This window comes from Leptonychotes weddellii, chromosome 4 (genome assembly GCF_054177405.1).
Source record: "Leptonychotes weddellii isolate Sample4059 chromosome 4, ASM5417740v2, whole genome shotgun sequence".
In the NCBI taxonomy this organism is placed as follows: domain Eukaryota; kingdom Metazoa; phylum Chordata; class Mammalia; order Carnivora; family Phocidae; genus Leptonychotes; species Leptonychotes weddellii.
This window is the reverse complement of record NC_138372.1, coordinates 64266003-64293100: the sequence shown is the minus strand read 5'-3', so window position 1 is coordinate 64293100 and position 27098 is coordinate 64266003. Positions and strand designations below refer to the sequence as shown.

The window sequence follows — 27098 nt, the reverse complement described above, 5'->3', positions numbered from 1 at the left end:
AGATAAGAGCAGTCCTTGAGTTCCTTCAGGGAGCCACCAGACAGGTAAAACAACAACAGTAACAACAACAAAACTACCACAAGAATAAGGTCTATTCTGCTCCCTCCAGAACCAGAACCTATACTGGGAACATGGGCTGTTGTTCAAGGCCATTGATAAGTTGAGGTTGGGGGATGGGACCAGAGTAAGTTAAAATGCCACAAAGCTCTTTTACAAGGATTAGGCTTTTTTTTTTTTTGATTAAGTGTTCCCTGGTTGTTATAAGCTTTTGGTCAGTTTCTAGGTTTCCAAAAAAGTTGATTCTGACAATTTTTTGGCTGTTTATTGCATTTGTGGAGGGACAGACTTTGGAGTTCCCTACTCCACCATTTTCCTCTTGAGTATTATGTGTAACTTTGTAAACATCTTGACCCCATATCAAATTAGTCATTTAATTCTTTTTTTTTTTTTAACTTAGGATTTCTTTGATAAGAAATGGTGACAAACTTCCATCTCAGGATCATTTGATTGTTCAAGAATACATTGAAAAGCCTTTCCTAATGGAAGGTTACAAGTTTGATTTACGAATTTATATTCTGGTGACATCGTGTGATCCACTGAAAATATTTCTCTACCATGATGGACTTGTGCGAATGGGAACAGAGAAATACATTCCACCTAATGAGTCTAATTTGGTAAGTGATACCAGACAAACATAAAAACATATATGGTTTTATTCATTTGTTCAACTTGTACTTTTTAGAGCATGCACTGTGTGTAAAGATTATATGAATCAAAGTACCTCTTACCAGGTTTTTATAGTCAGGAATTGTGTACATAACAAGACTGCTTCTAATTTATAGACAGATTTGTGAAAATTAGAAAAAAAAAAAAAGGTGTCTCCTCCAGCAGGCTAATTAGGAGAGGGCACTCCCTTTGGGTGCTGTGAGCACAAGGATGGATTTCAAAGCACATGTGTATGTTCTTTGGCCCTGGATGGAAATGATTTATTTAGAAATGTAAATAAAAATAATATCTCATTGAGAAGTACAGACAGAGTGTCATCCAGTTGAGTATAGGGATAGTTTATGTTTAGCTTCTCATGGAGGAGGTGGTATTTGAGCAAGCTTTATATGACAGGTATGGTTTAACATGTAGGATGTGGGAGAAAATATTTGAAACAGAGAAAGTGAGGGTTATCAGAAAGTAGAGTTATTAATTTGTCACTTTGCACAAAAGAAAACATGGTAAATTTACATTGACCAAATGTAAAGTAGAGACATAAATTGGTAGTTTCAGTGTGTATTTTAAAATCTATTAAATGGAACTTTCTGTAGATATTTTTCCATTAAGATTTCCTTTATGCAACCATAGCTCATTGATGAAAGTCATAACTGCAGTTTATGGTTTATGAAGGTCGAACTGTAATTTATTATGATAATTTATCATGAGAGTCACAAACTTTATTATCCATACTTAAAAGTTTAGTTAACCTCTACCCTATTTTTGGACCTACTAATTATAGTAAAAATTATATTTAATTAAGTATTATTTCCCATTTTGTCAAAAGCCTGGTTATTGTTCTTCTCCAATGTTATGCACACAATTAACTGCACTAAAAGTGGTCATATTTTAAGGCGGCACCTGGGTGACTCAGTCAGTTAAGTGTCTGCCTTTGGTTCGGGTCATGATCCCAGGTCCCGGGATCGAGTCCTGCATCAGGCTCCTTGCTCAGCGGGGGAGCCTGCTTCTGCCCCTCTCCCCTGTTCATGCTCTCTCTCTCTCTCTCTCTGTCTTAAATAAATAAATAAAAATTAAAAAAAAATCCTAAAAGTGGTCATATTTTAAAAATTACATAATGACTGTTCATAAATGTTACTATGTTCAATTAATGAAAAATACTGTAAACCTGGCAAAGGAAGAACAAGGGAACTGTAAAAGTTTTCACTGGAAAGGAAGATAAAGGAAAGAATCATCTCTTTAAAGGTCATAAGGTGTGAATATATCCGATCACCAAGTAATATTTGAACTCTACTGGATTCTAGGCATTGTGCTGGTTTTGGAAAAACAGTGACCAAGACAGCTACAGTGCTTGACCTCTCAAAAGCAACAGTCTAGTGGGGAGGCAGAAAATAAACTAAGCAATTATAATACCTGATGGTAAGTGTAATGGTCTAAGACACTGAGGGAGCAATGGCAGTGCATGGCAAGGGCGTCTAACCCAGCTGGAGATGCAGTTTAGAGAGGGAGTTTGTAAAGTGAAATATGAATAATGGAGGGTTAGCCAGGTCGGGGCAGGGCGGAGTGGGCTGGAAGTCCATAGAGAAAAATGGCCCAGACTTATGGTGCGTCTGGAGAAAGCACTCATACTCAGTATGGCTAAATACAGACCATGAAGGGGTGGGTATTCAGAGTTGAGGATGAAGAGCCTAGAGGACAGATCCTTCAGGGCTTTTTAGGCCATGTCTAGGATTTTGGAATTTAACCTAAGAAGAAGGGAAGCATTGAAAGATTTTAAAGAAGGAAAGAAGGAATGAGATTTTTGTCTTAAAAAGGTCACCTGGTCTGTATGTGGGGAATGTGAGAGATGGATGTAGTTGTAGATGAATGGGAGAAGTGAGGATAAGGGAGAAGCTCTTTTCTAGTCCAACCACATGTGAGAGGAAAGATGGCCTTATCTGAAGTAGTAGCAATAGGACTATACGAACAATAAGAACATAGATTTAAGATATATTTATGGTAACATGGATAACATTGATATACTGACAGGTTGGATTTATAGAACAAGGGAAAGGGAGAGAGAAATTGAGGATAAAACTCAAGAATTTTGGCATTGGCCAGTTGGGTGGATGATGTATTATTGACCGTGATAGGAAATATAGGGGCTATTAAAGGTCTTGCAGGAAGCTGGTGTGTTTGGTTTGACATGCCTGTGCAGCCTCCAAATGGATCTGTGCTATAAGCATTTGGATGTATAGCATAGGTCTGGAGTTCAGATGAGAGAACCAAGCTATAGACCTAATTTGAGACTTGTCAGCTCTTAGATTATAATTAAAATAATTGGTGTGGATAAGAATGGGTTATAATACATTGTAAGGCAGATAGTCATGTTTTGAGAGAAAAGAGTTAGGGAAGACATAGGAAAGGATAAGACTTGTAAGCTCATTTAAGTGATTTATTTTAATATCTTAAATTATACGTATGTGATTTGCTTAAATACGCTGGATTAGGAGATCGTAAGGAAAATCTGGGAGTCAGGAAACGTAACCTCTAGGTCTCACTTTGCCAAGTGCTTTTGATTCACGTAATCTTGTGTCTTTGGTTCACATGTACAAAGAATGATCTTGTCCTATATAAGTGTCAGTGTTCCTTATATATCTCTAAAATTTAAAAGTTCACCTTTTTCAACTCCACGATCAAATTCCTAGATTAAGATACGAAAGAGTAAAAAAAAAAAAAGAAAAGAAATATAAAATTTTATCTAAAGTGAGATCACAGTTATGTAAAAGGTAAGCTTCAGAAAAAAAGGCTGGAAAAAAATAAATCAGAATGCTCTCACTGGTTGGTTTTGGATGGCATACTATTGCATATTTGTTTCTTTCTTCCTATTTCCAGTTTTTAAAATAGTGAGCATGTATTTTGTGAAGAGCTGTGTGTATGTATAAGAATTAAATATTGGTAAGCTACATATAAGAAGATCATAAGACAGAGAATTTCAGGCATTGAAATATAATAGCCATTTATTTTTTACTACCAGTATAGCAGTTGGCCAGTTTTTGAAGAGTTTTGTATAACCCAATTTATTGTATTGAGCCTATATGCTAAAAAATAAGGCAGAGAATAGTTATATACTTTTCATTCCTTGCAGGTTGCTGTTTGGTTTATAGCTGTCTTCACTGCTTATGGCCAATGTCCAACTGGCAATGAACTGCTTAGAAGGGGATTTTTGTTGAGGTAGATGTGAAACTGGAATTTCCAATCCTACTTACAAAGATACTGTTTTAAGAAAAATGCACAGTTCCATTTTTCACTCACTTTTTCACTAGGATAGCTAGAGTTTTTATTACTGCTATTATTTATTTTTAGAAATTCCTGCCAAATGGAGAGCTCCTCAATAAATTATTTTCCAACTCTTCAAATTGAAAAATGATTTATATTTTGGAAACTAGGAAATGCTATAGTTTGATTAATTTCCTTTTTCTTCAGATCAAGCACTTACAATTAGACAAGCATAAAATTTATGCTCTTTCTTTTAAATATCACTTAATTTAAAGCTTTTTCTAAGTTTCATTAGCATAAGGACTCTGTCTATCTTGTTTATCTATGTATCCACAGTGCCCATTACCAGTTCTGCAGATAGTAAGTAGGTGCTCCTTAAATATTGTTGAATGAATGAAAAAATAAATTCTTAGTTAGTGATGGGCACATGGGTTTGTAAACAACATGTAACTCAAATGATCACTTCTGCACATTTACTTCAAAGATTTTATACTGTAGACCTAAGTAACTGCAGTGAAAATAAAATATGATACAAATATACTTGGTTATTAACAAACATAAATAGTAATCATGTACATGAAGTACATATTCACTGTGATGCAACATTGCTCTCTAATTTCTGGGAATAGGATCATGAGGGTAGGATATATAGGTTTGATGAATGTTTATGCTAGATTAATAAGGAATCATTAGGTATGTATTAGTTGACAATTATGAGAGGATTCAAATTTTGGATTCTGTTTCAAGTTATTTGAGGATAACAGTATCAACAAATGTAAAAGTGTAAAGAGACTAAGGCATAACAGCTCCAGTAAGGAGTACTGTAAATTTACTGTTAATCATTTAGACTCTGTACAGCATGTGTAGTGCTTCTGTCTGCTGATTCGAATTGTGCTCTGTCTTGTGAATGAGTTCAAGTGGCCTCCCAGTCCCTGTGGGAGGCAGAGGTTGTGTTTGGTAGTCCTGCCTTTTGATTTATGCTACTTACTTGAGATATCATTTTTTACTTTTCTTTGAAAAAACATAGAATTCTCTCTCAGAAAATTCTCTTCCCAAAATAAATTTGGGTGAGAACTGTCCCTAAAAACATTAAAAGCAAATTAACAAAAACAGACAGTGTTTTTCTTGCTTAGCAGTGTATAATTTCACAGTTTCATGCAATTATTTTAATGCTTTCTATAGTAGATATATTTTGAATAATATATAAAGTAACTTTGTAGATGACTACATTTGTAATCCTTTTATTGGAAATGTGCCATTCCATTTAATTTGGAAATTATCTAAATCATGATGAAATTGTCGATCTGTATATTTTAAACTTTAAAATTGTCTTTCATCTTTGGTTGCTTTATGTTCTGTGAAACCTCATAGTTCTAGAGTCTCATAGGTGATAACTTTCGTTCTTACTTGTTACAGACCCAGTTATACATGCATCTAACAAACTACTCTGTGAACAAGCACAATGAGCGTTTTGAAAGGGATGAGACTGAAAACAAAGGGAGCAAACGTTCCATCAAGTGGTTTACGGAATTCCTACAAGCAAATCAACATGATGTTGCTAAGTTTTGGAGTGATATTTCAGTAAGATTATACCATTTTCACAATTATAACTGTCTTTCCTCAGGTTAATTTAAAGGATCATCAGCATTTTAAATAAAGAACAGATTACATTAGATTGGGCAAATAAACTATTTTCATGAAGGAAGTGGGAACTGTGACAGACCTTGATAAGCAGTATTTTTACTGCTAGGATGGGAGAGAGGGAGTTCTAGGTGCAAACAAAAGCATAAGTAAAGGCATAGATGTATGAAAATAGTGATAAGTGGCCCAGGTTGGCACATATGGTATTTTTTTTTTTTAAAGATTTTATTTATTTATTCATGAGAGACAGAGAGAGAGAGAGAGAGGCAGAGGGAGAAGCAGGCTCCCAAGGAGCAGAGAGCCCGATGCGGGACTCGATCCCAGGACCCTGGGATCATGACCTGAGCCGAAGGCAGACGCTTAACCATCTGAGCCACCTAGGCGCCCCACATATGGTATTTTTGAGAATTTTGTGGGGACTTATGGCTGAAAAGATATGTGGAGGCAAAATTTTAGGTCTGAAAATCAAGGCTTAGCTTGATAGGCAATAAGGATTCATTCCTTCCAGACTTTAAGGGAGGAGAGTAATAAGGCCAAAGACTATGAATTTGAAAGATAAATCTGAAAATGGGTATAGTACAGAACAAAAGTAGATAGAGGAAGGCACCTAGAGGTAGTTTAAGTAAAAAGAATGGCCTGAAATGAACCACAGTAGAAGAGGTGACAGGGAGGTCAGCATTGAAGTTAACTGAGTGTCCAAAATCAGGGAGACGTGTTCAAACATTCCTCTGCAGTTTTAAGGAGGAATTATAGGGAGAATGGGTTTGGCTTTATCTGAAATAGAGTAGAAGGGAATTTATTTTGAGAAGATCTAGAGCCTGGTTTTATAGGTGACGGAAAAGAGTTCTATTCATTCATTTCATTCAGTCATTCAGTAAACATTTAATGAACTCATAATATATGCTTGTTTCTGACTGATAATCTGAAGATTTTTATAAGATACAGCTCCAATCCTCAAAAAACTTAGAGTTTGGTAGGAAAGACCCACACAGAAGTTGTTAATAAAATGTAAGCACATACAACAACAGAGCCATGCCCTGGATTCTGTGGGAATGTAGAGGAAGACCACATATAGTAGCTTTCTGTGGGTGGAGATTGGAGGAGGGCTTTCTGGAGGCATTAACACCTGGACTAAATTGTTAAAAGGTCATGAGGCTATGATAATGAGTTCTACTGGAGATTTATTGAACTTAAAATGTTTTTTCAGGTAGAAAGATCAAGCAGGCAGTTAAAAGTGTATGTTTGAGATGTGATTGATAATTAAAGCCATGGCAGTGGATGGCATTGCAAATGATAAGGGTAAAGAGAAAAGGAAGCAGATCTGAGAAGCTAACCTCGGTGAAAACGACCCTTTATTAATCTTAGCAGAAGTATCACAATGGTATTCAAAGTTAGAAGAGGACTTAATATGATAGGACTATGCAATATGATTTAGCTTTCCTTTCGGGACAAATACTATATAACTTACGTAAATCTACCATGGAAAATGGACACGAAAGTTCATAGTTGAACTTTGGTTCTCTTGAGAAAATCAGAAAAATCAGCATCATTATATTTATCCTTTTGTTGTTTTGTTGGTTGGTATTTTTTACACCTTATTTCTATATCACAGAATGTAATCCAGAGACCCTTGGGTGTTAGACAAGTAAAAAGGAGTGAAATGGTCTGGATAGAAGTAAATAGGGTGTGCTGGGAACTGTGGTAGTTTGAAAAGCATAAGACATCTGAAGGGGTGGACACTACTCAGCACCAGTCTTTTGGTGCCCCATGATATTTTGGGCCCAATATGGCTCATTCTTCTAATTTGTCAGTGGAAGCTCTAAGTCTCTTGATTTATAATATTGGCAACACATTCATAACTTCTTAGAAATTCAGGGGCTCCAGCAAAAATGTTTGTCAACTGGATTTTGTTAGAGGCCCACCAACTTGTTAACTTTCTAGTCTATCTTCCTGATAGCCTAAATATATCCAAACAAGAAATTTGATTACGATAATGCTGTGTTTATTTATCTACTTATTTATTCTACCAATGCCAATTTTACAGAAATTCAAAAAAATATTTTAATAATGGTAGTTTATTATCATAGCAGGTTAGATGCATCGAAGGGGTGAAATTTGTTATTTTGGGGCAATAGCTCATTGACGGAAGATCATGACGACACCTGGATGATTTAATGAATGGATCATTTGATGAATAGCTCAGTGAGAACAAGAAAGTTTTCTATGCCCTGTGATACTCCTTTTTCTTTACCAAATTTTTCACTTCCATCTGGTTTTTCACTTCTTCAGAGAGGTCCTTGTGGAAAGGTGGAACTTCTTGGACTGCCGTGGTGAAGAATGTGTAGAGAGAATCAATCAGAGAGAAAAATTGGCTTTAAGTGGTACTTTCCCTATATAATTAAATTAGGAGAAGGCATAGAAGTAAGACTAATGTTAATAAGAAGGTCTGGAAGTGAACCTTTTGTTAGAGTCAAAAATATAATTCTCATATATAACTTCAATATGGGCAGTGTACACCTGTTAAGCTCTGACACATTTATGATCCCTTCTATAAATGGGTAAATTTTGCATCATTCTTGCCTACATTAGTTAAAATGTATAATAACAATCTACAAATAAGCAATGATTTAATACTTAATAAGTTATTAACTTTTCCAAGCACATATTTTATAATTATATTTATCTTTATTAAGAATTGCATATAAAGATATCTGTTTAAGATGAGTTAATGAAATAGGTATTATAAAAACAGGAGGAGGTAGAGAAGGTGGTCAATCAGTAAATTTTTATCTTAATATCATAGTTTGCAAATTTCATGAATTTAACTTAGGACTTTTTTCCTAATGACTTTTTTTGGGGGGGTAATTTCTCTAAAAAGTGACTGTCTCTTTATGAAAACTAACATACAGTAGTACGCCCTGTATAGCACAGAGATGCGTACTTTTGTGGAGGTCAAGAATGAATAAGAAATTAATAGAAAATCAAGCCACAGAGATTACAACCTTTGTAATCATTCATAAAACCATCCTTACTGAATGCTTTTTTTTAATTTTTATTTATTTATTTATTTTTTAAAGATTTTATTTATTTATTTGACAGAGAAAGACACAGTGAGAGAGGGAACACAAGCAGGGGGAGCGGGAGAGGGAGAAGCAGACTCCCTGCTGAGCAGGGAGCCCGATGCGGGACTCGATCCTGGGACTCCAGGATCATGACCTGAGCCGAAGGCAGTCGCTTAACCAACTGAGCCACCCAGGCGCCCCTGAATGCTTTTTTTTTTTTTTAAAGATTTTATTTATTTGTTTGACAGAGAGAGACACAGTGAGAGAGGGAACACAAGCAGGGGGAGTGGGAGAGGGAGAAGCAGGCTTCCCGCGGAGCAGGGAGCCCAATGCGGGGCTCGATCCCAGGACCCTGGAATCATGACCTGAGCCGAAGGCAGACGCTTAACGACTGAGCCACCCAGGCGCCCCTGAATGCTTTTTATATACTTACGTATATGTACAAATCTACAAATCACATTTCACAGCAATGACACTAGGTTGGAAGTTCTCAAAAGCGTTAGTGGAATTAGATTCGTGTTTGGTTCCATCACTCCTGATTTTCACATATAGCTGCAGTCTTGCGTTTGCATTCCTTACAGATGTGTGTTTTATGTAGAAAAAACACAGATTTGTAATTCAGGGTTCATTAATATTCACTCTGCCCATCCTGCCTGAGTTGTTTCATGCAAACACTTATTAGCCAAGGTTTTAACCTCTTTTCTCCTATTCTCCTGTGACTTCACTAATACATCCAAAGACTTATATGAAGTGGTTTTTTGGCTCTTATCTTTGTATCCTTTAGTGTTACTGGCAATTTTTTATTTTGATTAAAATTTTGTAGAACAACCTCTCCTGGCATCTCTGATACTTACCCCAAATATGATCTGGGTTGGGATTCTGGGTAACAGCAAGGTTAATTTCTGTCTCTCATTTTTTTCTCCCATGTAGTGAATATTGCTCCCACCAGGTAGTGGAATGTTTGTTTCTGACCTGACATAGGAGATGGGTTCTGGAGGAATGATAGAATGACTATAACAGTAGTAGTAGTTAACACTTATTGAAGGTTTACTTTGTTCTAGGCACTATGCTGAGAGTTTTACATTGGAGTCTCATTTTGTCCTTACATCAGTCTTTTGCAGTAGGTGTTACTATTTCCCCTTTACCTTTGGGGAAAGTGAGACTCACAGAGTTTAAGCAACGTGACTGAGGTTATACATGTAGCGAGTAGCAAAGCCAGGAATAAACTCAGAAAGCCTGATGTTAGAGCCAGGTTCTTAACTGCCATGCTCTATTGCCTATACCCGTAGAGGGGGACTTAAAAAGACAGTATATTCTAAGCAAAGAAGCCCCTGCCAGACAGCTTTTCCACAATCCGTAACTTGTTCTTAAACTCCAGTAAGCCAACTTTTTGTTTTATGAGCATTAGTAACTCACTCTGGTAGTATTGTGTGTCCTCACAGAAAGCGTTGATAGCTGTTTATGTAATCGGCAGGACTCTCGTCTCAGGTCAACCTTACGAAATGCCAAATCAGCAGCACACCGAGAAGCCCACCTCTCCTGGATTCTGTCCCGCCCTTCCAGCTTTTGTCTAAGTGGAAGTTCTATGCTGTTTGTGAAATAGTTTCCTCTCCTTGGGATTTTTCTTCCCTGTCACTCCTAAACCCTTCTGTATGGTTCCTGAGAAGGCTAGCATATGACCTTATGATAGATAGAAGCCGCATTTATCAACTCCTATTTTACTTGTTCACAGATATTTGTGAGCATCTCCTAAATGGCAGGAACTAATATAGGCACAAGGACACGGCCCTTACAAAAACAAAAAAGGGAAAAGATCAGCCGAGTCTACATTGTACCAAGTGGTGCAGTAAGGGATGGCGGCAGCTACTTTTGACTCCAGTGTCAGGGAAGGCCTCTCTGAATATCAAGGCGGGCGTGGGAGTATCTATCGGGAAGCGTGTTGCAGAAGGGGGGAACCGTTATCACCCGGGGCCCTAAGCCGGCAAGCGTGGCCGTAGTGCAATGAGCAGGGCAGGAGTGGCGTGCAGTGAGTGGAATCAGAGTAGTGGCCGGGGCCGCGTGCCATAGAGCTTTGGGAACTTGGCCAGCGTGCTGTTTGTGAGTCCAGGCCTTATTTCCATATATGTAAACTTGTTTTGTAAGGCATTTTCACTTTTTGTTTTTCTTAATCACCGTATGTGCAGGAGTTGGTTGTAAAGACTTTGATTGTGGCAGAGCCTCATGTCCTGCATGCGTATCGCATGTGCAGACCTGGTCAACCTCCAGGAAGTGAAAGTGTCTGTTTCGAAGTCCTGGGATTTGATATCTTGTTGGACAGAAAACTAAAGCCGTGGCTTCTGGAGGTAAGGCATTTCTTTTAAGAAGAAAGAGAAGTTACTACTGTTCTTGTGCATGAAAACAAATGTTTTTTAAATGTGTACTTGGCACAGTTGGCTCGTTAACTGAGCAGAAAGAGGCCTGAATGGAGCATGTGGGAGGAAGAGAACAAAAAACTGAGAGAATAGAACAGTTCCGGGACTGGACCAATATATGTTTGATATTACTTTCCCCAAACTGATGTTGAGTGACTTTCTAGGCCAGGAATTTCGAATATATGCGTGGATCTGCTTTTACTGATGTGTTATCTACTTCTTCCACTATTTTTCCAGCCTCACGGCCTCCACCACTTTATGACTTCTGGATGTTGTCTTTCCTCTGTGTGGGTGCCTGGGCTTCGGGACCACAGCCTCCTTGTCTTCATTGGGTTCCCATTCAGACTCTCCAAGGAGAGGCTCCGACTGGTTCACTAATCAGTATTCAGTACCTCCTACCCCAGCTGGCATGGATTCTCCCTGAAGGCCGTACAGTACGCCTGGGGTTCCCCTCATGCCCAGCCTGCTAACTGTGTGCCTTTGGGTGTGCTGCCAGTCCCTGGCATGGTCAGAGTCCTCATTATTTTTCTGTCAGTATAAAAGATCACTTAATACTAGGAAAAGATGGAATGATATAAGGGAAAAATAAAAATAGTCTCTGTTTAAGATTTGTGTAGCTTTCCTTCCAGTCATGCTTGATATTACATTCAGAAGAAAACTCAGAAGTCATGTAGTCCTGTACTCCCCCATTCAGCAGTTCCCTCTCAGACCCCTGATCTGGAGTCATAGAGCGCATGGGCACAGAGCACTGTGTTTAGGAAACTTTATCAGGAAAATAGCACATCCCTAAACACCATTGTTTACTAGATGAGTTACATTTTGGAGCATATTGCTATAGAAGGTACAGTCAACAAGTACCTTTCATTTTAAGTTGATCATCTCTTTTTTTGTTAATGATTTTGAAGTTGGAAGTTCCATCTGTAACTTGAAAAAGCAAATTGAAGGAGTGATAGATAATCAAGACATTCAAAGTATATTTTTAGGAAAGAATACTTTTCCAATTTGAGGGCTAATGGTGTGTGTGTGTGTGTGTTCAATCTCCTATGTGTCAGGAATGTATATTATATTTCCAATCAAATACAGATGTCAGATGTTTAAATTTTGCTCTTGCCTGGGTCCTAGAAATAAGATAAATGTGAGGAATTTTGCTATCTTTTTGCTTCCTTCTTTACATGTATATGAAAGCATTTGACTCTGCATCTTACTAGGGCCTGACATTTTCTTCCTTAGGTTTCCTACTTTGTCTGCAGTTATCCTTTCCTGTTCTTAACTGTATTTTTTTTCCTGCTCCTGCTGCTTGTCTTTTATCTTTGATGGGTTTGGGAAGAAGTGAAGGCACATGCCTGAGGTGGAACTGAAAAGTAGAGCAGGGAATAAGGACTATAGATAATTAGTTACCTGTTTTTAAAAGCATTTGTCTAATGAGCTTTGTATGATCTTGGTAAATCAGAATTGACTGAATGGTTGAATTTTGTATTTTTTTAAAGGCTCAAAACACCATTGTTTGCATTAATGTTTCTTCATACTTTATTCTCTTCTTCATCATGTCCAGATCAATAACCATTAAAAACCTCGACAATAATCAACAGCTAAATAGCATTGTTTGCATTAACATATTTTCATTTTCGATTCATTTCTTCATCATTTCCAGATCAGTCAGAACCATTACAAAAACTTTAGAGTAACCAACAGCTATGGATAATGAACATTTGTTATATTAAAACAATTAAAAGAATCTTATTTAGATCTTGCTTCTTTGTGTTTTCTCCCAGCTGCAATTGTAGTCGGTCTAACATATGTTGGTTAAAAACCTTTTGGCACCATCAAGTGGAATAAGATAGAAGGTGCATCTGAGAATATGATAACTTTTAGTTAACTGGAATAATTGCAGGTACTTTCATAGTGGCAAAATTGCAGAAATTTTCAAGCACAGAAACCTTTTTCAGGAAAAATATGGAAATTGGGTAGGATATGAATATGCTGCTAATAATTTAATTACCCTTGAATTAATTTCAACAAGTCATTGTGTCAGGGGGTGGAGATCCAAGAAGACAGAATACTTACCCCCACCTGGTCGAGTGCGGACTCAGATATGTGTCTTATGATAATAGTTACAAGTACAAGTAGGGAACAGGGTTACCAGCACAAGCAATAGAGTGATTAATCTCTCTGTGTACAAGTGTGTATTTGACAGTTAAAAAAATCTTTGCAGAGGAGGGAACACCTGAGCAGGGTGTTTAAGGCTGTGGAAGGTGTGGTGGGGACTGGGGGTTGGGAAAGATGGGGGTTAGGTGGGGAGAAGTTACTGGGCCAAGGGAACAGCACTAATTTGGGAGCCTAGAATCTATTATGGATACTTTGATATGTGCATGAAATGATTGTGCTTGTTTTGATAGTAAAATTATGATTTGGTTGGTTAATAAATGGTATTTATTAATTTAATTTGCTTTCTAGTAGTTTTCATTTTTGCATGCATTTGCAAGCTACTGAATTTTAAGACTCTAACATTTGCTGAGCTTTGCTTGTTCTAGAATTGGGGTAGGAAATGAGAACCAAAGAAGCCATCAACATCACAGAGTATATATTTTTTTAAAGAGTTATTTATTTATTTGTGAGAGAGAGGCAGTGGGGAGGGGCAAAGGAGGAAGGGAGAGAGAGTACAACCTGAGCCAAAGCCAAGAGTTGAGCACTTAACTGATAGTGCCACCCCGGTGCCCCAGAGTAGAATTTTGACTGAATGGAACCTGAATTTTCAGAGTCTCTTCTGTCTTTAGTTCTTACTTTACCTTTATCATAAAACTTTCGAAAAATCCAAAATGTGACTTGAAAAGTTTTTTTCTACCTTTTCACATATTCGTTTATCTTGTGTGGGTACATTTCTCCTTAGACCCAATTTCTTTTTTATGGTAGTAGAGGGAATATTCTGACAGGTAAGAGAGGGTCTGAGGTTACTTCCATCCTAGAGGACGGATATGTCTGGAAGAATTCCAGATGGCAATTTTGGAATGGAACACCTAAGGAATTCTATAAAGATAGATAACATTTCAGTGAATCACTTAGTCATTGGTTCCTAAATGTCTGGCTCATTTTATAATCCTGTCCCATGTAGCAGCAGAACAATTGTTAATGTATTACAAATTGCAGAGATTTGAATCAGTATGGAATGGTTAAAATTTTCCATATAAAATACATTACTGTACCCTTTCTTCGCACTTGTAAGAGGAAATACTTAGAGTTTTGAAGTAGCAGATTAGTAAACTCCCTTTCTTAAAATTTGCCTGGAATAAATGGATGTTCTTGCAGTTACCAAGTTGTTCCCTTCTCCTTGAGACCATATCACATAGGCAGAAATATGTCAATCACCTTCTAAATCAGAGATCAGCAAAAGCATAATATACTTTGGCATATCTCTATAAATGGAGTACCATGCATCAAAATGATGACATGAAAGATTTTCATGATATATTGTTAAAAGAAAAACTTGGATTATAGAATAATATTGTTAGTATAGGTATGTATTTGGAAGATGAAATAAATATTATAAATATGTATGCATAGCAAATATTTATCATTTATCAAATGATTAGCAGTACACCATTTATCAAATGGATAACAGTATACTGGGTAATGGGAATACAGGTGATCTTTCTGTTGTCTGTTTAGCTTCTATGTACATACTTCTACTTATTTATATTTCTTACAGCTGCCAGTTGTGAAATGCATACTGTCAATTATTTTGTCTCTTGTGGAACGGGATTGTATAAGACAACCCTCTTCTATGACAGTGGCATCATATTTTTTTGAGATAAGCTGTGAGGTTAGGTGGTGGTCATGAAGCTAAGCTGTAGTTTTGAGCTCAGCAGTGTTCTAGCCAACTGAATTAATTAACTTTCTTAAACACTTGCTATTCCAGTTACATTTTCATAGCAAGAAAGACAAAAACAAAAACTCCAGCTCTTGAGGTGGTAGTAGATTGTATAATGGATTTCAGGGCATATACAGTTACTGTTACTTCTTATTTTTCCTCTTAATGAAATCCTGGAAATGATGTTGGAAAGAACACCCACAAATGGCTCCTTTATTCCCCTGAGTCCTAATGCAGTTAGAGAAGCTCAGAGGTTAGTCTGCAGCTACCTTTAATGGTATCTTCTGAGTTATATAGTAAGTGTCTTTGGGAATGAAAATCGATGATTTATTGTTTGATCCAGGTAGAAAGAAAATAATTTATTTTTTAGGCAGCAATAGATGAATCCATCCAGAAGATCTGAAGCGTGAAAAGAGGGTATAGTTTCTATATGCTAAATAAATGCATTTAATTATTACTGTATTGGTAACATGCATATTATTTTTGTTACATCATTCTTGTTATGGTTAATACTGGTCTTCTAACCTTTTTGTCAGGATGAGTCACTTTTAACTTCCCTAAACTTAAAACCTAGAGTGCGCAGGGTGTTGGGTTGGAGAGGGTGCAGAGGAGGGAGAGGGCACAAAAGCTTCCCAAAGATCCTGAGCTAAGGCAGCAGGGAGAAGGGGGCGGTGACAGCAGTCAGTTCCTTGAAACTCCTTGACTTAGGGTGGTGGGGAAGGGAGGTGTGGCAGTGGTAACTGGGCCATCTATCATGTAGAGCTTTGAGATTTATTGTAGAGTTTCTCTGTTGGTTGGGGATCTTGCCTTAGTTTAATCAATATGTATTGAATGTTTATTAACCGACCAACATTTGGCTAGTCTCATTGTTTTCTTTGTAAATTTCAGATTAATCGTGCTCCAAGCTTTGGAACTGATCAGAAAATAGACTATGATGTAAAAAGGGGAGTGCTGCTAAATGCGCTAAAGCTACTAAACATCAGGTAAAGTATTTCCTCCCTCATTTAGAAGGTTTTCACCACTTTTGGCATAGAACAATCACTTGTACATGGGATTGGCTTATGATTTTTTCATATTTTATATTTTGAATTTCTTGATTCCATTCTTCAAACTCATTTAGTGTTTTCTTTTTAAATATCTTTCCCTCTCTACAAACTGCTTTTCCTTTTCTCCATATCATGCTCTGAATCTACAGTAAATAGTTAATTTAGAGTGTTGGTATAATTATTCAATATAGAGTGTAAGGTTGAATTGGAGAATACCTGAGGAAAATCTCTAGATTATCTTCCTCACCTTACAAGAAGAAACTAAAGCAGAGTTCATTCAGGAAGTTAAAGTAACAACCCTCAAACACATGGATTTTCTACCTTTCTGTTCAGGGGTCTTCCCACTGTGTCATGCTGCCTGGGTAAACAGAAGAAAGAGGTAGTTGTTAAGACAGGGTTAACAGGGCAGGGTAGTTGTTAAGACAGAGTTAAAAAAGGAATTTTTTTTTTTTTTTTTTAAGGCTGGATAATATTCCATTGTATGTATATACCACATTTTTTTTTTATCATTCATCTGTTGATGAACATTTAGTTTGCTTCTATGGCTTGGCTATTGTGAATAATGCTGTAATGAGCATGGGAGTGCAGATATATCTTTGCATCCTGATTTCAACTCCTTTGAATATATACTCGGAAAGGGGATTCCTCCATCAACAGAATATTATTAGGCTGGTTGCAGGGTATGTGATCATGGATCTCAAATATTTGAAATGCTGTTTTGTAGGAAAGCTTTTGGCTCATTATGAAAGAAATTTGTTAGAAGTTTAATTGAACTGCTTAATGAAGTAGTGAGTCATCTGCCATTGTTAAGTGTTCAAACAGTGTTTAGGGTGTTGGATTAAAGGACCTCTGAGGTCATTTAAGCCCAGGGATTTTATGATTTCAATTGATTCTAATCATCATTTAAAGAACTCTAAAAGAGTTGGGGAATGCTTCCAAGCAATTTATTTATTTTAAATGGTTCTAAGCATTTAGCAATTGCTTGCTTGAGAAGTAGCTTTATATGGAAAGCATTATTAAAAAAAGATCGATACATGAATTTGTTTTTTTCCTATTTTTTTGATATATATATTTCTTAAGAAATTTTCATATGGCTCCTTCTTTTGCTTGATCAAAGAACGATTTGCCTCAATTTAACTGACATTTCAATTATCCTAAAAAAAATGAATAGAAGAGATATAGAAAGTGAAATTTTTGTTTATTTAGCAAGTGCATCAAATATTTTAGATTATTCAAACAGTATACCTATACATTTTTTTTTTGCATTTACTATTATTATGTAAGTAGGCTTATGTTTTTTCATGTCTTTGCCAACCAATTCAGGATATAATCTATGGGTGTTTTTGTCTTCTTAAAAGTTCGAATAGTGAGAAATTTCTAGACTTAAAAATAAAGTTGGAATTCATTTTCCTTATTTTTCTTAGTGTTGTTCCAGTAAGAGAATTTAATACAATTCTTAACATTTTGAACATATGCTAATGAAGTTTACATCATAGATGTGCCTTTTCTCTCCATCCAGATGGAGTGCTCCATGGGCATATATGTGTTAGACTTGTCTTTCAAGCCTGCACAATTCTTAATACAATGTTTTACTTATAGTATGGCTCCATATATACCCCAAAGTTCATTTTGTAAGCATATACTTTTAATCTCAAGAAAATCCAAAAGAATGTAGATTGCTCAGAGTGTTCCATCACAACCCCTGGGAATAAGGAACCTCCAGTTTACTATATGGAGACCCATATTTGATGGATGATTAGATGAATATGATGTATGTGAATATATATATACATATATATATAAAACATTGATTTGTATCTCCACTGTGTCTCCTCTTCTGCTAATTCTCCTCACAGGGATAAGATCAGGGCTTATTTGAATTCCTGTGTTTTATATTTCAGGACCAGTGATAAAAGGAGAAACTTGGCCAAACAAAAAGCTGAAGCTCAAAGGAGGCTTTATGGTCAAAATTCAATAAAAAGGCTCTTACCAGGTTCCTCAGACTGGGAACAGCAGAGACATCAGTTAGAGAGGCGGAAAGAAGAGTTGGTATGAAAATTTTAACAATATACCTACAATTTGAATTGCATAATTCATTGGTCAGATTTTATTTGTAAAATTTCTTCATTTCTAGAAAGAGAGACTCGCTCAATTACGAAAGCAGATTTTAAAAGAAGAACATGAAAATCGGCATATGGGGAATTATAGGTAACTGTGCTTCCATTTTCTTATAGATTGAAGAAATGTCAAAACAACTATTCTACATTTTTAACCTTTTAGACTTATTTTGAGCACTGTTTATTTCATTCCTGCTAGCCAGCGTCATGGGTGGTTGTATGAGATCTTTTAAATCTGATACTATCCTGTGACCTTATTTACTTTTAATGTAGTATTTTGAGAAAGTCAGGTTTTAGGTCTCCTAGTTTTTTTTCTGTCAGTTCAGAGTGGTTGCTCTACTTTGTTTAAACTCAGATATATCAGGAACCAGGCAAATAATGAAAATATGTGAAGGAGGCAGGTATGAGGCAATACAGAGGGGTGTGGACTGTGTTGAACTGGAACCCCTCCATAGAATCCTTTGACAGGATAAAAGAGGACACCCCCTCTAAATTCCTTGTGTTCTTGGAAAGACTGCTCCTCTTCCCAAGCTTGATGTTAACTTAACAGAATTAGGAGGACTGGGGGCCACAGAGCTTCTCACACCCCTGGTAAAACATTCTTTTCTGCCTTAACACCATCAACAGCAACTCTGGGAACACATTCTTCTCATTCTACCTCTACCCTCTTCTCTTCTTTGGAGAGGCACATTCCACCACCCCAAAAGAGAATACCAAGATGAACGCCTGTATTCTTGTATATGTCAGTAACCACACCGTAATTGCACACTTCCAGATTATCCCTCATCACCTGCTCTCTCCCATGAAGATATTTCTTCAATATGCCCGATTGCAATTCTCCAACCACCGCTCCACAACCAAACCCTTATACTATGATTTATGGAGCCTCATTGTTTAATGACCATTCTCTAGATAAACTTTAATTTGTGTAGGTAACTGATGAAAATTTGTGTGAATTTCTTATAACTGCATTCATCTTTATTTCTAGCACCTAGTAAAGTAACTGGCAGAGAGTAGGTGGTCAAGGAGTATCTATGTAATTGAACTTAACTCTTGCAATGCAATAGCTTCTTTTAAACTAGTTGGTTTATCTTATTTATTGTAGACGAATTTATCCTCCTGAAGATAAAACTCTGCTTGAAAAGTACGAAAATTTGTTGGCTGTTGCCTTTCAGACCTTCCTTTCAGGGAGAGCAGCTTCATTCCAGCGAGAGCTGAATAATCCTTTGAAAAGGATGAAGGTAAAGGAATGAATGTTTATAAAGAGAAAAATGAATGAAGCTAAATGATATGTCTTTAAAAACAACCCATTTTAGTCCCACATACAAAAACATTTGTTTTAAGATGCACTTTCCTTCTATTTTAATAGTTGGTAGCATTTCATAACCAACCAAGTGATTTCATAAATAAGATGTCTGACAGGACAAATTATGCAGTAGAGAATGTTGTTATTATGTTGTAATATCAATCTATTGTAATAAACATGTCTTTTTACAGAGGTGTGTATATGTAACTGAATAAAAAAAATCCATTGAATTAACCTAGTGTTTTGCGATGCTCTCATTATTTGGATTGTAACTAACATTATACAGTATTTTTTCCCCTGATATACTGCATAGACCTGGCATATGAGAAATAATTAAAACACACACACACACATACACAGTAAGCTCTTTATCAAAATGTCTACCAGTTATCTTTTGTAGCATAATAAACCATTTGCTTGCTCATATTCTGTAATCTTGGCTGGGCTCAGCTGAGTAGTTCTTCAGCTTGACCTGCTTGGAGTGAATCATAGTTGCATTTATCTGGAAGCTCAACTGGGGCTGGAAATCCAGGAAGGCTTCACTCACATGTCTGGTGTCTTAGTTAAGATAGCTGGAACATCTGGGGAGCTGGCTCAATGTCTCTTTCTCTACATGATTTCTTAGCAAGGTACCCAGATCTCATAACATGGTAGCTTGGAGTTTCAAAAGGAAGCATTGCAAGAGGACAAACCCAGTGTGCAAGTGCTAATCAAGCCTGTGCTTGCATTGTGCTTGCTAAAGTCCCATTGGACAAATAAGTTTATGTGGACTCATTAAATTGTACTTTATATTACTGGACATTTCACTACAGTGATAACCTCCCATTTCTTGTATACCCTGTTATATTGAGTGATTCAAAAATGATAAAGTTCATTATAGGTAGATTTTGCTATGGTCTTTTCACTTAAATTCTGCAACAAGATATAGAGCCACTTTTGAACTGGCTACACCTAAGAGACAGAAGCAGAAGGAATAATGTATACCTCAATGTTCTTTTCCTCCAAAGTCTTTCTTTTGACATACACAAACGTTTCCACCAGTAGAATTATATTCTGTGGACCTTTTGTTTTTCTTGATCAAGACAGTAGGAGACCTTTGTTCATTTTCCATCACCTGTTCTGTACTATTATTTGTCTCTCCGGTGGATACTGCATCAGTTTCATCTTCTCATTACTCTTCTCCCCTAACCGTACTTTTTCTGCTATTTTATTGCTTTAATCCAAAAAGATGAAGAAAAATAGAAAATAATAGCTTAGGTGGAAATTTGTACAAAAATACTCAACAGATGGGGCGCCTGGGTGGCTCAGTTGTTAAGCTTCTGCCTTCGGTTCAGGTCATGATCCCAGGGTCCTGGGATCGAGCCCCGCATCGGGCTCCCTGCCCCGCGGGAAGTCTGCTTCTCCCTCTCCCACTCCCCCTGCTTGTGTTCCCTCTCTCGCTGTGTCTCTCTCTGTCAAACAAATAAATAAAATCTTTAAAAAAAATAAAAATAAAATTGAGGTTAATTAAAATAGTCTACTTAAAGTACTTGTCACATAATAGGCTTCAAATCTTAATTCCCTTCTTCCTTGTCTTCTTCAAAATCTAGTTTAAATGTCACCACTTTGCCTGCCCTGGTCCATTTGTTTGTGAGCCTCTTCTTGCACAAATATCACACTATCTTCAGTACTGTTGTTTTTGGCCTTTCTAGGTCCTTTATGCTTTGATATACATTTTAGAATTGACTGGATTTTAAATTTTGATTAATTTTTGTATTACAAAGTGGCTGCTGGATTTTAATTGGGACTGTGAGGAATCTATATTAACAGTAATATTAACAGTACTGAGGAATTAACAGTTCCGAGTTTTCTGATCCATAAATATGGCATATCTCTCCATCTACTTGAGTCTTTAATTACTCCACTGTGTTTATAGCTTTTGGTGTATAGTTTTTGCACATCTTTAATTAAATTTATTGCTAAGTATTTGATGTTTTTGCTACTATTGCCAATAATATAGTTTTTAAAATTTTTCATTTTTAAATTTGTTTTCAGGATGTAAACATCTGATTTTTTTTGTATATTCCCCTTGTATCTAGCAATTTTTACATATTATATTTTTATTAACTGCCATCCTAAATTAATTTCTGGTTTTTATTTGGTTATTTAGAAGTTTTTTGCTTAATTTCCATACATTGAAACTTTCTTGCTTTATTTTTGTTAAAAATTTCTAGTTTAGAAAACATTCTGATTTTAATATTGTAAAATGAATTGATGCTTGCTTTAACTCACTAGAGTACTTATTTTGTGAATGTTCCAAGTGTTTGTGAAAATAATGTGCTACTTCTACAGGTTATAGAGTTTTTACATGTCATAAGTAAATTTGGCTATTAGTGTTGTTCAAATATTCTATATCCTTTCTGATTTTTTTGGCCTACTAGTTCTAGCAATTACTGAGAGAGATTGTTAAAACTTCCAGCTGTGATTGTGGATTTAGTTCTGTCAATTTTTGTTTCATATACTTTGAAGTTACGAAGGTGTCTTTCTAATGAATTCATCCTTTCTATTTTGTCATTATGAAATATTTACCTTTCCCTTCGATAATATCCTGTGTCGTAAGTTTACTTTGTGTGACTGATGTAGCCAACTAGTTTCTTTCTTATGCTACTGTTTGAATGATATATCTTTCTATTTATCCACTCATCTGTGTTCTTATATTTAAAATATCTCTGGTAAATACCATTGTAGTTGGGTCATATTTGCTTTAAAATTCAGTCTGACACTATCTGTCTCTTAATCATTTCACACATTCACTGGTATAGGTGGGTTTATGTCTTCCCTTTTGCTCTTTGTTCTCTATTCCATCTGTTCATTATTTTTTTGTTGCTTCCTTTATTCTTCTGGAAAAATCAATTATTTTTTGTTATACTATTTTATCTTCTCTTTCGGCTTTTAGTTATATTGTAGCATAATATTTTTAAAAAGAAATTACAATATATATCCTTAAATGATAATAACCTTGAATTAAGGATCCTTGAATTAAGGATCATAACAGTTTAGTTTCATTTAGTGCCTCCCTCTGACTTTGTGCTGTTAACATATATTTTACTTTTACTTATGTTAAAAACTTCAGAATACATTGTTAGTATTGTCTAAGCAATCAGTGGTCTTTAATAGTTTTCTAACTAACCTTTCCTATTTACTCACATATATACCCTTTCTTGTGTTCTTCATTTTGTCATGCAGATTCATGCTTCTAACAAGGGTTATCTTTCTTCAGTTTGAAGAAACTTTCTGTAGTACTTCATATTCCTTGTAGCATAAATGTGTTGATTAATTTTCAGTCTCTCTTGTTTTTTGGTCAGAAATTCTCTTTCATTTTGTCTTTTTTAAGTGGAGTTTAACTGGGTATAGAATTCTATCTAGGTAGGCTTTTTTTTTTTTTTTTTCTTTCAGCACTTTTGTAGATGTCACTTATTTTTCTTCTGGTTCCTATTGTTTCTATTCAGAATTCAACCATCATTATTTTTGTTTTCCTTCTAAATGTAATATGTCTTTTTCCCTGGCTACTTTCCCCCCACTCCCCCAGCATTTTGACTTTGATGTGTTTATGTGTGGCTTTCTTTGTATTAATCCTGCCTGTAATTTTCTCAGTTTCTTGAAGCTCTGGCTTAATTTAGTATTTCATTGGTTTTGGAAAATTCTCCTCCATTATTTCTTCAGATATTGCTGCTGCATTATTTTGTTTTTGTCTCTTTATGGGACTCTAACTACACATATATTAGGTCATTGGAAAGCATCCTGTGTTTCCTTGATACTCTGTTCTATTTTTCCTTTCTTTATCTTTCTTTGTGCTTCAGTTTGGATAATTTCCACTGACATATCTTTGCTCTGCCCAGTCTGTCATAATATCTTCTTAATTTTTTATTATATTTTTCAACTCAAGAATGTCCATTTGTTTTTTTTTTTTTTTTAAGATTTTATTTATTTATTTGACAGAGAGAGACAGCAAGAGAGGGAACACAAGCAGGGGGAGAGGGAGAAGCAGACTCCCTGCAGAGCAAGGAGCCCGATGCGGGGCTTGATCCCAGGACCCTGGGATCACAACCTGAGCCGAAAGCAGACGCCTAACCGACTGAGCCACCCAGGCACCCCTATCCATTTGGTTTTTTAAATCTCATTTCTCTGTTGAAATTCTGCATCTTCCATTCCTTTTTTTCATTTTTCATCAATTTTCTTTAATATGTATATAGTAGTTATTTTAAAATCTTTGTTTGTTAATTTTCACATCTGGATCATTTAAGGACCTGCTCTTTAAAATGTTTTTTTCCTTTTTATCATGGGTCACATTTTCCTGTTATTTTGGATATCCTACAATTTTTATTTGTTTGACAGTGTCTATAAAAGCCTCATTAAAATTGAACTGATATTATTTTCTCCAAAAAAAGGTGTATCTTTCTTCTTTCAGGGTGCTAAGGTAAGGGGCTAATCACTTTCAGCCAAAGAAAAGTTGAACAAAGCAAAAATCAACAAGTGGAACTTCATCAAACTTAAAAGCTTCTGCACAGCAAAAGAAATAACAACATGAAAAGGCAACCTGCAGAACAGGAGAAAATTTTTGCAAACCATATATATGATAAGGGGTTAATATCCAAAATATTTAAAGAACTCATGCAACTGTATACCAACAATAACAAAAAAGAATCTAACTAAAAAATGGGCAGAGGAGCTAAACGGACATTTTTTTCCAAAGAAGACATCCAAATGTCCAACAGGCACATGGGAAAATGCTCAGCATCACTAATCGTCAGGGAAATACAAAGCAAAACCACAATGAAGTGTCATCTCACATCTGTTAGAATGGCTATCATCAAGAAGACAAGAGATAGCAAGTGTTGGTGAGGATGTGGAGAAAAGGGAACCCTTGTATACTGTTGGTGGGAACATAAATTGGCTCAGCCACTATAGAAAGCAATATAGAGGTTCCTCAAAAAGTTAAAAATAGATCTAACATATGATCCAGCAATTCCACTTCTGGGTTATACCCAAAGGAAATGAAAACAGGATATCAAAGCAATAAATTCACTCCCATGTTTATTGCAGCATTATTCACAGTAGCCAAGATTTGGAAACAATGTAAGTGCCTGTCAATGGATGAATGGATAAAGATATTATGGTATATATGTACAATGGAGTATTTTCAGCCGTGAGGAAGAAGGAAGTCCTGTCATTGTGACAACATTGATGGACCTTGAGAACATTATGCTAATTGAGATAAGTCAGACAGAAAAAGACAAATACTATAGGATTTCACTTTTATGTGGAATCCAAAAAAGCCAAACTCAAAAATAGTGAAATGGTGGTTACCAGGGTTCAGGCATGGGGGGATAGGAGAGAGATTGTTTAAGGATACAATCTTGCAACTAGTAGTAAATAAGTCCTAGAGATAAAATGAACAGTATAGTGTATATAGACAACATTGCATTCTAATCACCAGACTTGCTAAGAGAACAGATATTTATTATTCCAATCTCAGAAATGATAATTATGCGATGTGATGGAGAAGCTAACTATTACTACACTGACAATCATATTAAATACATAAATGTGTCTTTGCACAATGTTATATGTCAAATTTATTTCTAGTAAAAAAAAAAAAAAAGAAAGAAAAGTTGAACTTGGTCCAGTCTGGGCTGTGGTAGTTTTAGTGTACTGTCTTGTTTCAAGGGTCCGAAGGATGAACTTTATTCAGTGTTTATTACAGACCTCATTTTCTATTGGTATTAAGACTACAGAGGAGTATTACTGGCTTTCACATGCCTCTGTCTTACCACTCCTCTACAAGCTCACTAAAATTGCTGTCAAAGAGACCCAGCAGGTGAAGAGAACAAGCTCTGTGGGGCGATTCTAGATGTTACACTAGCCCACATGACCATTGAAAACTCTATTAGATTCTCTTTATCCCAGCCTATTATAGACGTGGTCTCTGCCCATCTGTGTGCAGACTTGACAAATGATTCCAAAGTAGAAAATGGCTACTCATATCTGCTTACCTGAACTTTTCCCCCTCTGGTATTTAGTTTATTTTACACTATTTATCCACAGTTTTCTGATGTCTTAAAAAAATATGATTGTTTAGTTTATCTTTTTCTAGTTGCTATAATGAAAGTATTATCTATTATGATCTTCTTTCTCCTAAGCAGAAACAGAACTCTTTGAGTTTCTTTTTAACTATCTTGTGTTGCTGTCACAGGAATTCATTGTTGGATTATTATTTAATCAAAACATTATAGCAAAAGTATTTTGGTATTTTAATAGCTAAGCTTTGTTGGACTGGGATGGAGAGTAACTTATTTTACAAATTTCCATTGCACAGTAAGATTTCTAGTTTCTTCAAAAATCTTTTTATAAGAGACACTGAAATATGTCATAAATATATAAATGGAGATGCGATATTTTTATAGGTTGAATAAATAACTCAAGGAAGCCATTGATTATACCTCTTTCAGTGTAGCTATTATACTCTATTTACTCTGGTTTGCTCAAAATCTATTTCAGTATATGTTTTTATAACTTTCCCCTTGACATCACAGTGACTCTAGAAGAGCAAGTATTATGCCCAAAGAATGAAAATCTTTCATAAAGTTCTAAAGATACTCTTGCACAATAGTTAAAATTTTGAAAGAGTTACTTTAAATTGTGCCCATTTACCAAATACTAACATTAGATCATTCTAAATGAAACTATTAGGCCAATCATCAATTTTCTTCTGAAGTCATATTATTTTGCACTAATTAATATAGAAATGATTGATGAAACCGTGCTCTGGAAAACTAGAGTGAACTTTTGGAAATTTTAAAATGTTCAATAGGCTAATTTATTGAAGTATTATACTCTAAGATTTTAATAGCGTACTAGAACATAAGGATACATTTGTTTATGATATTAATGCATAATAGATTTCAGCTATGTATTGTTTAAATTGCCAGATTTTAGTGAAGGTTTCTTCAAGAGATTTTTCCATAACTCTTTATTTCTCATTTGATCTGAGCAATCTTCATTAAATAGTTCCAGGACTCCTTATTGCACACTATTTTATGGAGATTAATGATCTTGGAAAAATTCTAGAGTCCATTAGTGATCACAGTTTTAATATTTTTTTTAAGGAAGAAGATATTTTGGATCTTCTGGAACAATGTGAAATTGATGATGAAAAATTGATGGGCAAAACTGCCAAGCCTCGAGGACCAAAGGTGCTGTTCCTATACATTCTTTACTATCAAAGTAGATGCTACTAAGTACAGTTGATTTTACCTTTATAGTTCTTACTGTAAGAATGACTGAGGCCACTTTCAAGGAACTGTATGGACTATGTGTCCAGTGTAGATAGAGTTAGGGAGATATACTCAGGAGAAGTTTTGTTTTGTTAGTTTCTCTCATTTTTAATTTTTTTTTAAGATTTTATTTATTTATTTGACAGAGAGAGAGAGGGCTAGCACAAGTAGGCAGAGTGGCAGGCAGAGGGAGAGGGAAAAGCAGGCTCCCTGCTGAGCAGAGGCAGAGAGCCCAATCTGGGGCTCAATCTCAGGACCCTGGGATCATGACTTGAACCAAAGGCAGATGCTTAATGACTGAGCCCACCCAGGTGCTCCAAGTTTTCCTCATTTTTTAATTCTTTCCCTAATGCTAGTGA

The 27098-nt window shown here is 35.9% G+C and overlaps 1 protein-coding gene across 1 annotated transcript in view; it reads left to right on the top strand.

Moving 5' to 3' along the window:
- TTLL7 (tubulin tyrosine ligase like 7) overlaps positions 1 to 27098 on the top strand; it is a 120384-nt gene that overhangs the window by 51067 nt on the left and 42219 nt on the right. Inside the window, exons 4-11 of the mRNA XM_081817089.1 lie at positions 458 to 674; positions 5395 to 5559; positions 10865 to 11023; positions 15846 to 15940; positions 17905 to 18052; positions 18138 to 18211; positions 19226 to 19361; positions 26572 to 26658. Of these exons, the coding sequence (XP_081673215.1) occupies positions 458 to 674; positions 5395 to 5559; positions 10865 to 11023; positions 15846 to 15940; positions 17905 to 18052; positions 18138 to 18211; positions 19226 to 19361; positions 26572 to 26658 (1081 nt within the window). The remainder of the gene's footprint in view (positions 1 to 457; positions 675 to 5394; positions 5560 to 10864; positions 11024 to 15845; positions 15941 to 17904; positions 18053 to 18137; positions 18212 to 19225; positions 19362 to 26571; positions 26659 to 27098) is intronic.